This window comes from Chaetodon auriga, chromosome 14 (genome assembly GCF_051107435.1).
Source record: "Chaetodon auriga isolate fChaAug3 chromosome 14, fChaAug3.hap1, whole genome shotgun sequence".
NCBI lineage: Eukaryota > Metazoa > Chordata > Actinopteri > Chaetodontiformes > Chaetodontidae > Chaetodon > Chaetodon auriga.
The window spans coordinates 14904332-14916866 of record NC_135087.1 but is presented as its reverse complement, the minus strand read 5'-3'; the positions used below and the strand labels follow the sequence as shown (position 1 = coordinate 14916866).

Genomic DNA, 12535 nt, shown 5'->3' with positions numbered 1-12535 from the left:
TTTGTGTGGGACCTTTTCTGTTAAATAATTTTACGATACTAACCAGCGTGTAGTAAGAAATAAATCTTTCAAAGCTTTGATTGTAAGAAACAACAAAGCTTTGCTGGTGTTAAACAATAAAGCTCAGTTTTATTCCTATAATAAACCCTCTTTTAATTTGTGAAATGATGCACTATACCTTGTCTATGTGAACCCCAAATATAGTGCACATAATTTAATGCCGCCTGACAACTAGACAGCAGCTTTATGTTTAGGAAATGAAAGCTATGCAAGGCCTGATGCCTGCACTGACATTAAAATGACAGGTCTCTGACCTTCTTATCACTGAACAAGACAGTTAATCTCATTTTCTGTCCTCAGGTTCCAAGGTACTGCAGGATGATGAGTTCACAAAGGATCTCTTTAGGTTTCTGCAGCTTCTTTGTGAGGGCCACAACAATGGTAAGTGGACACAGTTCCATAAAGCAGAATTAAAGAAGATACATGCCTGTTTTTTTAATCTTATTTTATTACCTGTTGTAGATTTTCAAAACTTCTTGAGGACTCAGACAGGGAACACCACTACAGTCAACATCATCATTAGTACTGTAGACTACCTACTAAGACTGCAGGTATGATATTGTTATATCAGCTCTAGAACAATTTAATCTATTCATTCACCTTCTTTAATGCTAAACCTTTCTCTTTCTTTCTTTCAGGAGTCCATCAGTGACTTCTACTGGTACTACTCTGGTAAGGATATTATAGACGAGGCAGGTCAGAGGAACTTCTCCAGAGCACTGGCAGTGGCCAAGCAGGTCTTCAACTCTTTAACTGAATACATACAGGTACCACATCAAAGCACACTGCACCACAACAAGTGCTAATTCAAATCCCGAGCTTAAAAGATTGATTTTGATGCTGTATGATTTTCTCCAGGGTCCATGTATTGGGAACCAGCAGAGTTTGGCTCACAGCAGGTTGTGGGACGCAGTGGTGGGCTTCTTGCATGTATTTGCCAACATGCAGATGAAGTTGTCCCAGGTATGGAATTGTGTCTGCAGTGGTGGTGCATGCTATGCTGTGCTGTTATATATTTGAACTGCACATAAATACAGATTTGAGGTGCTGTACTTATACTTGAACTACGTATGCTTTATACATCTACCCCACGACATTACAGATACAGTATATTGTCCTTTTTACTCCTTTTTACTCTGTTGTTGACAGCTACACCTTGGCTACTTTGCAGATTAATAGTTACGTGTAGAAGATGTGATCATATTATAAAATATGATGTAGTACTATAGATTCAGTATGTAAAGTGGTCCAAATAAGATCCACTGAATCAGCTTCGAAACTAAATAATATCTTTTGTTGTTTTTGCTTTTATTGGACAGTTTTTCAGTCTTGACATAGAGATGACAGGAAGAGAGAGGGAGTAATGACTTGCAATAGAGGAAGCCTGCTGGAGTCAAATCAGGGATGGTTTCAATGAATACGCCGAAATTTAATCTTGAAGACGTCTTGTAGCCAAATGGTTGAAGTGTATACCATATAAGCTCCTAGACATTCCCAAATTCTGCTTATGCATGAATATATCAGTGCTAATAATCTCATAACATTAAACATATATGGTAATTAACTCTCTGAGAGATGCCATTCTGCATGACGAGTATTTTTACTTTCAGTGCTTATGTGTATTTTGCTGACAAAACAAAACATTATATCTGTAGCCACTAGAGGTCTCTCCAGGCTCAAGGATAACCTCAGGCTACTGCAGTACAATTACATATGTCATTCCACTCAGCTACGTGATGTATTAGTCTATCTATGATATTTCCTCCATACCTAATAGGTCAGGAATGGGAGGAAATCCAGCCATGTAACCTTATCTCATGGCCATCAGAAAAAGGCTTGGTCTGACAGTAGAAGCCAGGATGAAGAAGAGCACAGGTGGAGGGGTTTGAATTTTGCGAATCAAAGTACGGCACAGATTTATGGCATGCTGAACACAGGCTCCACAGAGACCCTAAATGAGTCAGACTGACCTAGCCATCTGCTGCAAGACAGTAAAATAACATTAACCCTGGTGCTGATGGATGGATGCTACCTGGAAGGCCCGTCTGGGCCCCGTCAGGGCCATTGTGGGTCCCTACGATCTGAGACAGCCTTGATCTCTCAAGGATATTACGGTACCCTTACAGGGAGGCCATCAGTAGTCTGTGTGATATAGTGTAATGTGAGTCATAAGGTTGTTTTTTTTTTGTCCTCTCCTAACAGGACTCCAGTCAGATTGAATTATTGAAGGAGCTGCTGGACCTGCAGAAGGACATGATCGTCATGATGCTCTCTCTTCTTGAAGGTTCACTTCTCAGTGACTCACTGACGGCATATGAGCTTGTCAGCAGCATTAGTTTGCAAGGATATTGTCTCATTTGTGGTTTTCATTAAGCAGATTTGTTTGCTTCAAATGTAATAAAATATTTCCCAAATCAGCTTTGCTTAATCTGCATGGAGAGTGTTGGTAGTTATTGTGTGTACTGACAAACTTTGTTTTGGTCTCTTTCTCCATCGCGTCACAGGTAATGTTGTCAATGGTACTATTGGCAAACAGATGGTGGACACCTTGGTGGAATCTTCCAGTAACGTGGAGATGATCCTAAAATTCTTCGACATGTTCCTCAAGTTGAAGGACCTGACTACCTCAGACAGCTTCAAGGACTATGACCCTGAGAGCAAAGGTGTCATCTCAAAGAAGGATTTCCAGAAGTCCATGGAGAACCAGAAGCAGTATTCCCAGTCTGAGATTGAGTTTCTTCTCTCCTGTGCTGAGGCGGATGAGAACGACATGTTCAACTACGAGCAGTTTGTGGAGAGATTTCATGAACCCGCCAAGGACATTGGCTTTAATGTAGCTGTGTTGCTGACCAATCTCTCTGAGCACATGCCTCACGATGCTCGCCTTTCAACGTTCCTCGACCTGGCTGAGAGTGTCCTCAGCTATTTCGAACCCTATTTGGGTCGTATTGAGATCATGGGTGGTGCCAAGCGCATTGAGAGAGTCTACTTTGAGATCAGTGAGTCGAGTCGTACCCAGTGGGAGAAACCTCAGGTAAAAGAGTCAAAACGGCAGTTTATCTTCGATGTTGTCAATGAAGGCGGGGAGAGTGAGAAGATGGAACTGTTTGTCAACTTCTGTGAGGACACCATCTTTGAGATGCAGCTAGCTTCTCAGATTTCAGAGCCAGACCCAGTGGAGCGTCCAGAGGAAGATGAGGATGACAACCAGAGTGTGGTGGAAAGCCAGGAAGAGGAAGAGGAGGACAGCGTGATGTTGGAGTCTTCCTCGGCCTTTACAATCGCCTGCATCTCCATGAGAAAAAGCCTCTGCCACTTCCGCCAGCTGCTAACTTTCAAGAGCATTAGGAGACAGTACAGAAAATTCAGGAAGATGAGTGTAAGGGAGATGGTGCGAGGCTTCTTCTCTTTCTTCTGGATGATCATCACAGGCCTCTTCCACTTTGTCTACAGCCTGGTTTGGGGTTTCTTCCATATCTTGTGGACCACTATGTTTGGAGGCGGCCTCGTTGAAGGGGCCAAGAACATTAAGGTGACGGACATTTTGGGAAATATGCCGGATCCCACCCAGTTTGGGATCCATGGAGACGTGTTAGAAATGGAGAAGATGGAGGCGAGTGAAGCGTCAGCGCTGGCCGAGATGGGTCAGATGGCTCAGGGAGATGCAGCAGAGGCAGACCTGATGGCTGAGTTACTGAACATACAGCCCAAGAAGGAGGGAAAGCATGGGGCTGAGCCAGGTTTGGGAGATGTGTCTGAGGTGGTGGTGGGGGATGCTCCGTCCATTGCTAGTGCTGTCAAGCAGAAGAAAGCACAGGTCAGTGCGCATCTTAAATCCTATTTAACGAATCATGCCTTTGCTAATTGATACTAGAAACACTACAACACTACTGTTGATATTTTACCTGAAACACATGTGTTATCATACTAGAGCAAACTGTTAAAGTGACTGATGGTCAAAACAATGTATTTGTTATAGATGGCTGCAAAGAAAAGAGCTTCAAATGGAGACTACAAGTCAGATTCAGAGAAAGGAGAGTGAGTGTTCTTTGTTCATCATTCATCCTCAGTGGAATTGCTATTGATATGATTCTTTTGATATATTTTTTATGTGATGAAGCATATTTAAACTTTCTGCCTTGTGCATTCTTCTAGCATTCTAACATTTTCTGTGTTTCATCATGTCTTTCTTTTGATAGTTGCCAAAGTCAAACATTTTAAAATTCTTCACAAAAGGTGCTTTAAGTATGAAGAATGTCAGGTATTTAACAGGATTTAAGTTAACCCTTGGTAGGAGGCTCCAAGTGTAGACAGCATGTATCTGCCTGTCACTAATAGTGAAATTTTTGTTGCAGTTCAGAAGATGGTGAGAAGAAGGACCACGACAAGGCCAAAGACGAAGCCCCTCCAGAGTCTTTGGTGGAGGAGAAGAAAGCCCCGAAGAAGAGGCTCGGCCAGAAGAAAGAGCCACCGGAGGCCTTCATGGCCAGCTTCTTCGATGGCCTGGAAATCTACCAGACCAAGATGCTGGTCAGATATTTCATTCACAGCTGTCTGAAAACAATAACGGAATTGTTAGCTTAAGCTTATTAAGAGAGTACCAATCAACCTGTTGCACATGTACAACTTATACAGAAATGATTATTTTCACAGAATTACCTGGCCAGAAATTTCTACAACCTCCGCTTCCTGGCACTATTTGTTGCCTTTGCTATCAACTTCATTCTGCTCTTCTACAAAGTAAGCTTGAAATTAAATTATCATCGTATATACAGTCTATAAGATTTGACCATTGTTGTTACTGCTTTTGATAATACCTTTCAATGTGTCATTGTCTGTCAGGTGACCGGTGATTACTCAGATGACGAAGACCCCTGGAACGGTCGCGGTAGAACTGGGGAAGAGGAAGATGAGGGTGCACTTGAGTATTTTGTCCTGCAGGAGAGCACAGGGTACATGGCGCCGACGCTTCGCTGTCTTGCTATCCTGCACACTATCATATCTTTCCTGTGCGTGGTGGGATACTACTACCTGAAGGTACAGTAACACCAAATGTCTAAAAACACACAGTCATACACTTCCTGTTGCCTTTAGAAGTAAACATGCTGGATGTGTGGCATGTTGACGTCAGTCAGCAGACGTAACTCTACATTTTTTCCTTTACTGAGCTAACAATGCAGCCAAATTCCCTTTGTGTCCAAGGTGCCCCTGGTGGTGTTCAAACGTGAGAAGGAGATAGCGAGGAAGTTGGAGTTTGCCGGCCTTTACATCACAGAGCAGCCGTCGGATGATGACATCAAAGGACAGTGGGACAGGCTGGTCATCAATACTCCGTGAGTCAGTATGGGTATGAAACTCTGAGTCATGATCTCTTATGAACAAAGGTTTAATGCTGTTGTTCTTTGCTGCTTTTACCAGTTCCTTCCCCAACAACTACTGGGATAAATTCGTCAAACGTAAAGTAAGTGACTTGTGTTATTTTTGTGTCATCTGTTACGCAGACAAACCAAATCTGGTGATATTTACCAAATGTCAGCCACAGTGTCATCCTCTCGTCTGTTTCTGTTTCACTGCTGTTTGTAGGTGATCAAAAAGTATGGAGACCTGTATGGAGCAGAGAGAATAGCAGAACTCCTGGGGCTGGATAAGAGTGCCCTGGATTTCAACCCCACAGAGGAAACTGTCGCCAAGGAGGCTTCACTGGTGTCATGGTGAGAGATTAGATGGATAAAGAGCAGACAGGCTAGAACTCCTTGAAGCAAAAATAGAGGTCAAATAGAAAATACGAGCCCATCATATCAACCTTTCTTGTTTGCCAGGTTGAGCTCAATCGATACAAAGTACCACGTCTGGAAACTTGGAGTGGTGTTTACAGACAATGTGAGTTTGCATACTGTTTGGGATGATTAATTGCTGGTTTTATGGATGGCTGAGTGAATGCATTGATTGATGATATTATGACTGGACACATGATTTCTGATCAGCTTCTCTTGTTGTTTCTTTTTCCAGTCATTCCTGTATCTGGTATGGTATACCACCATGTCCATCCTGGGCCACTACAACAACTTCTTCTTTGCTGCTCATCTGCTGGACATCGCCATGGGGTTCAAGACACTTCGTACCATCCTCTCCTCTGTCACACATAATGGAAAACAGGTCAGGATGAGGAGGATGCAGGTCTTATTTCAAGCAGCAGGGGTCACTGCTGAGTTAGTCGCCTGGGTTGGGTTGTAACCACCGCCTTTTTTTCCCTGATGTGCAACCACAAGCCAGTTTTATCACAGTCTCCATGCTCCTGTCCCACTGATGGCATCTGGGATAACACAAACAATTCCGTGATCTGGATTATTTCTGTGGGTTTTTCTTTTCCCACAAACTTAAAGCTGCTTTAAGCATATTTGACCATCAGGGTACAAAACTGGGAAACCAAGCTTTGATATGCTATTGTTTTAGTGGTTTTGGCTAGGCTATTAGCAAAGTCAAGGCTATTTACACATTCACCAGACACAGAGCCACATGGCCATCTCATTTGATTTGTGTGTGGTCCCCTGATTAGTCTTGCTCACCTTTTAACTGTGATTTGGTCTGTCACCTCCTGGGAGAAATATGTGTTTCTCTACACTTTCTATACATGATTGACCTCCCTCTGTACAACATGATAATGGATGCTTGGATGAGCAAGGTTGTCATCTACTAAATATTGTATGCCTTGTGTCAGTTCTTGTATATTTACACTCAATGTTTCTATCTCTTTCTTGTGAGATAATTGGGAGAATTAAGGCAAAAGGAAGAGAGCGCAAGTGGAGGAAGCAAGGATGCGTAAAAGAGAATTCAGATGCATCCAGTATCCTGTGACATTTGAGTTCAAATAGCTCAGTTGCCTTCATTTCAGTCCTGAGTCTGACTGTCAGTTCTTGCAGGGATTCTCATGTCAACTGACCAGAGGCACAAATCAAAATTTAATGTCACCTCAATCTCCAAGGCTGGAAATACACCCAAATGGCAAGGCCGCAAGGAATGACACCTCCCACACTCAGCTGCCTGTGGGCAGATCAATCACGCTGTCAGTCCAGATGTAGTTTACAGCTGCCTCCGCTGTTGTTGCTGTTTAGATTCATGAGTAAATCAGTGCACAAGCTGCATCTGAATGGAGTTTTATGTCAGTATAAAGCTGATGCGTGTGACTGGTTGCTACGCTGAACTTTCATATCCTTTTACACTCATTTGAATTTTTCCCTTCTGTGCTCTTCTCTCGCCGCCGGCAATCCCATCGAGCACCTCATGAGGGTTCAACTACTTAATATAGAAAATGAATGAGAGCTGGTGGCTTTTCCCCTGCTGCGTCTTGTGTGTTTCCACCTCATAAATAGACAGGAAGTTTGTGGTGGCAATTTACTCACTGCAGCCTGTGTTCCTCTTAAGCTGGTGTTGACGGTGGGCCTGCTGGCAGTCGTGGTCTACCTGTACACTGTGGTGGCCTTCAACTTCTTCAGGAAGTTCTACAACAAGAGTGAGGATGAGGATGAGCCAGATATGAAGTGTGATGACATGATGACTGTAAGTTTCCATCACGTGTATCATTAAGTCTAAACCCGACGGGACACCAATACTTCAAGAGGCTGCACTCACCCTCTGGCTGTGTTTGCAGTGTTACCTGTTCCACATGTACGTTGGGGTGAGAGCAGGAGGGGGCATCGGGGACGAGATCGAGGACCCTGCTGGTGACCCCTATGAGCTCTACCGTATCCTTTTTGACATCACCTTCTTCTTCTTTGTCATCGTCATCCTCCTGGCCATCATTCAGGGTAAGCTCATTGTACTTCCTCTAAGATTAGTCAGTAAATGTTTCTGGATGAGTATTTGAATTATTCTAATCTATAAACTGATCAAAAGGAATCAACCTGTTGTTTCACCTCAGTAAATAACCACAGATGCAAAGAAAATGATATTCCTCACACACTTTGCAATACTACATCACTGTAGTATATCCACGTTACACTCAATGCTGTATTTTTAGGAAGTGAAGGGTGTAAATTTGTTCTTGTATTGATTACACAGATAGAGTTTATAGGATATACCCACAGCAATTGTTTTGTGGTTACAGGTTTGATCATTGATGCCTTTGGAGAGCTGAGAGACCAGCAGGAACAAGTCAAAGAGGACATGGAGGTGAGACTAGATTTCATTCTCACCTGAACTTGCAGTATGCGGTGACGTTGGATGGGAGCCATGTGCCAAGTGTGGCACAAACACGGCTGTGTCTTAGTTTGGTGAAACCCTTGTAAGCTAGGACTCCAAGAGGGGTGGAAAATGATCATGACGTTCCAGGTAAAAACCAGGAGAATCACAAATGTTAGCCCAAGTAAGCCTGATGGGGCTTTTTTTCCACACAGGCTGAAAGGTACTAACGATGACAAGTAAACTGATCTTTATAGCAAAATGGCCTTTTGATTGCTTTGGTGAAGAAAATGAAGCACAAAGATAAACAAAAGACAGCAGGTGCTCTAATTACCTTTTCATCGTCTGTTCTCAGACCAAATGCTTCATCTGTGGGATCGGTAATGACTACTTTGACACAACACCTCACGGCTTTGAGACTCACACCTTACAAGAGCACAATTTGGCCAACTACCTGTAAGTATCCCTCTTTCTGGCATTTTATATAACCTTTAAATGAACCTTTTTATGTTTTATTGCACATGTATTAATCATTGCCATCATCTTCCACCAGCATATATTGTCTCTTATCTGTAATTTATGCACATGATTGATGGCTTTAACACATTACCACAGCATCAGGGCCATAGTCACTAATAGCCCCAGTGATCCAGAACAGTAGATCCCTTCAGGTACTTTTTCCATCTGTCTCCGTGTTTCCCCTGCACTGCCTCTCTATCCAGTGTTTCTGTGTAATGCCCGTGACAATAGAAAGTCCCAGTCCATTTGCGCTCACAGTCAGGTGGCCGGAGGATATGAGAGCGACCTCATTATGTTGCTTCATTACTATTTAATGCCATGAACTTTATTGGAAAATAGGTTTGTGATAGCGTGCTCTCATACAGTATTCATCGTGATTTGGAAAGCTGCGATGCCCACAGAGCGACAGACAGATACAGAGGCCCGTTGCCATTTACACTTTGGAAAATTTGGGAAACAACAGGTGATTCGGTGATGGAGACGGCGTGGCGCTGCTTTGTTTGACACTTGCGTCAGAAATTGTCTCCTAGTAACACAGAATGTGACATTTCCTGTTAACACGGTGTTGGAGGGATAAAATGTGCCTCAGCAAAGCCTTTATTCCACTCTCTCTCTTCTGTTTTTGAACTTTAATCAGATGTTTAGGAAAGAAAATGTGAAGTTTTTTTGTTCTGACATTTTTGTTTTGTCTCATTGGCCTTTTTTCTAAAGGTTTTTCCTGATGTACCTTATCAACAAGGACGAGACAGAGCACACTGGCCAGGTACAGCATAACTACACTAATGACCTTTCACTGAGGAATCATCAGCTAATCAGAAACAAAGAATCGGTGGTTATTCTGTTACTATCAGAGATCCTGTGTCTGAAGGGCTGAAGGATTCAAAGGAATTTCCTATTTGCATTTTTATGCCTCCAAATCGGCGACAGTCTTGGCTGGAGGCATTGTGTTTTTGGGTTGTCCATCCATCTGTCTGTCCGTCCATTCTAGTGAATGTGATATCTCAGAGAAGCCTTGAGGGAATTTCCTCAAATCTGGCACAAACGTTCATTTGGGCTGTGACCAGACAAAACACGTTTTTGACCAGAACTTAAGAATTAATTTGCCAATTAGGAAAAAACTTCACACAAATGTCTCCAGTGATAATATGACAAAGTGCTGACTTTTTGTGTCAAAGGTCAACTTCACTGTGTGTTCTGCTGATATTGAGCTTCAGGTGATCGTCGCTGCACCATGTGATGAAGCTCTCTATCAGTCCTCTGCAGAACTGTTCTCTAAGCGAAGACAGCACATTTCTCACTGGATATCACTCACTGGAATCATACATGTTAATATAATGAGAACATAGTTTTGTCCAAAAATACACTTAACACACTTCTTATTAAATTTCTTCAACAGTCTTCACTTCATATGTTCCATGAATCTGGACAGACATGGATGTAAACTGCAACTTGCTGCAGCAGATAAAATACTGCAGTCGCTTATTGTTTCAGTCGTCCCAGTGTTCTACAGAAAAAATGACCGGTTTAACTCACATTTATCAAGATATTGCTTTAGCTGCTTTAGCTAACATTAGCTGTAAGATCCCAACATTTCTACCCAGCATCTGCGTAGCTACCTGTTAGCTACCTGTCTGAAATGGATGTTCAAAAAGACCAACCTGTTATCTGTAACGAAAATACAATGATTCATCTTTTCAGGTGATTTTACACTAATGGAAACATAACTCTGAATATTATATTCCATTTATGCCAAACAGATCTGCCTGTATCCTGCACACTGGACCACTTAATCAGATTGCATTTTTTATACGAAATATTAATTGTTCAGTCTTAGTCAGCATATTTTTGTGTGCAAAAGGAAGATTACTTATAATTGTGAGTAACACATTGATGTCCATTTCTGTGTGTCTGACTCCAGGAGTCATATGTGTGGAAGATGTACCAGGAGCGCTGCTGGGATTTCTTCCCAGCTGGAGATTGCTTCCGCAAACAGTACGAAGATCAGCTTGGATAGAGCAGATGCATCCTCTTTACCTCTATCCATATTAGGTGGGCTGCTGGAGCATTTAGTCCAACGTACAGCTGCTGGACTACAAAACCACACAGTCATCCCACCAATGTTTCAGACTGGCCCGCAGGAGAGACAAGATAGAACGACTTTTTTATCTAAAAAAGAGAAGTGTCTCCTGCCCATGTCAGATGTACCCTTATCACCGTCGGTACAGGGCCAGTCTTTGAGGAAATGACCTGTAACTTGCCCGGACGTTCTGTTTGTTTAGTTTTGGGACTCGTTTTTGACAGCGTGTTGCCTTTTACTCCACATAACCCCAAATCATTGCACAATTTCTTTTTATTTCGTTTGGTCTTTTTGAGGAACACTGGGTTGTGTGGGGTTATGGGACAATGTGTCAGTCATATTATGCACAAGAACCCAACTTCAATATTTTGAGAATGTTGAACTTGAGACTTAATGCCAAAAGAAAAGCGGGGGAGTACAGTAGATTTACATAGTGCGCAAAAATGTTATATGAGATTTTTCTTTTTCCAGATGTTGTAACCTTGCATATTGAGATGAAGTTTTAGAATGAAGTGGCAAAAAGGTTTATTATATAGGATTAAAAAATGCCTAAATTTTTTCATGAAGTGCCTTACAGTACTGTATCTACATTACAATGAAGCTATGCAAAACTTTTGTTTTTTTCTTTATTGTATGTACGTACAGTAATTTTCCTGGAGCAGTAACAAGTAGCTGTCCAGATACGTAGATTGTGGCTGAACTTTTTCATTTGAACTTGGAAGGACAGCATTGGTTTGATTTTTTGCTGAATGCAGCCTAACTGCAACTGTTCAAGGTGCAAAGTGTAAAAATGACCCATCAGAATTTACTGAACACCTTCAAACAAGAACAAAAATTCAACCGCTATTGTATGGCCATTTGTATGTAGTAGCTTTGCTGATCTGTGCATTTCTTTTGATGGGAAAAAATAAAGAAATCAATGCAAGAAATATTAATGTTGGTGTTATTGCTGACTCATATTCTCAATAGACCCACAACATTACATTTTACCTGCTTCTCAACCTGTTCACATAATAACAGAACAAGTTATTAAAAGCTTTGAGACAGTGAGTCATTTCCGTCCCAACATCAACAAGATGCAACATCTGGCTCTGCAGCTAATCCAGATACCAACTGTGTGCAAACAGCCCTTGGCTTTAGTTCATAGTCAATTTGACTCACCCCAAACCTAAAAGCTACAGTATATCATAACTGTGACCATCCAGCAGCAGCCTTAAAGGACAGTGTGGTAAGAAGCAACGGCTGAGAGGTAGGCCGGGGCCTCAGCAGGCTGCATGATGGGAGTTTTAGCCCTGTTACCCATGGTGCCACCTGTCAGCTCACATCATGTCACCACACCTCAGGCACCACACAGTGCTGCAGCCTGCTGCTGAGAGCAGCTCTGCCTCCTCAGCTCCTCAACCTGTAACAGCTCTAACATGTTGACTGGTTTTTATGATTCCAGCACACTGTGAGGAAACTACACTGTTAAAATTAAAAAGTCACTCGATGGCATAATTCTTCCAAACAATGCAACTGCAACATTAAAGAGCCAGTTTCATCACTAATTGTTTTAAAAAGCTGTAACTGTCATAGTTTAGTAAAAATTTAGTACATTTTGTTTTGAGTACATTGTGTAAAGCACAGGCAATATCAGCGGAAACTCAATTTAAAGTTTTGGATATTATATTCTACGCTCTAACAAACAAAGGGGTTCCGATA

At 42.1% G+C, this 12535-nt stretch overlaps 1 protein-coding gene across 10 annotated transcripts in view; it reads left to right on the top strand.

Annotated features, from left to right (window-relative positions):
- The window catches only part of LOC143331278 (ryanodine receptor 3), a 98883-nt gene extending 87117 nt beyond the window's left edge, over positions 1-11766 (top strand). For 7 of the 10 annotated variants that reach the window (XM_076747987.1, XM_076747988.1, XM_076747986.1 and 4 more), the window contains 21 exons: positions 361-441; positions 523-611; positions 699-827; positions 919-1023; positions 2263-2344; positions 2565-3877; positions 4040-4098; positions 4416-4590; positions 4714-4800; positions 4903-5097; positions 5263-5393; positions 5479-5521; positions 5644-5771; positions 5880-5940; positions 6070-6216; positions 7483-7617; positions 7709-7865; positions 8165-8229; positions 8594-8694; positions 9469-9520; positions 10676-11766. In XM_076747987.1, coding sequence (XP_076604102.1) covers positions 361-441; positions 523-611; positions 699-827; positions 919-1023; positions 2263-2344; positions 2565-3877; positions 4040-4098; positions 4416-4590; positions 4714-4800; positions 4903-5097; positions 5263-5393; positions 5479-5521; positions 5644-5771; positions 5880-5940; positions 6070-6216; positions 7483-7617; positions 7709-7865; positions 8165-8229; positions 8594-8694; positions 9469-9520; positions 10676-10771 — 3431 coding nt within the window. In that variant the 3' untranslated portion in view covers positions 10772-11766. Of the gene's footprint in view, positions 1-360; positions 612-698; positions 828-918; positions 1024-2262; positions 2345-2564; positions 3878-4039; positions 4099-4415; positions 4591-4713; positions 4801-4902; positions 5098-5262; positions 5394-5478; positions 5522-5643; positions 5772-5879; positions 5941-6069; positions 6217-7482; positions 7618-7708; positions 7866-8164; positions 8230-8593; positions 8695-9468; positions 9521-10675 lie in introns of all 10 variants that reach the window. The other 3 variants (XM_076747980.1, XM_076747981.1, XM_076747979.1) reach the window with 1 other exon arrangement.
- Positions 11767-12535: the final 769 nt, after the last annotated feature.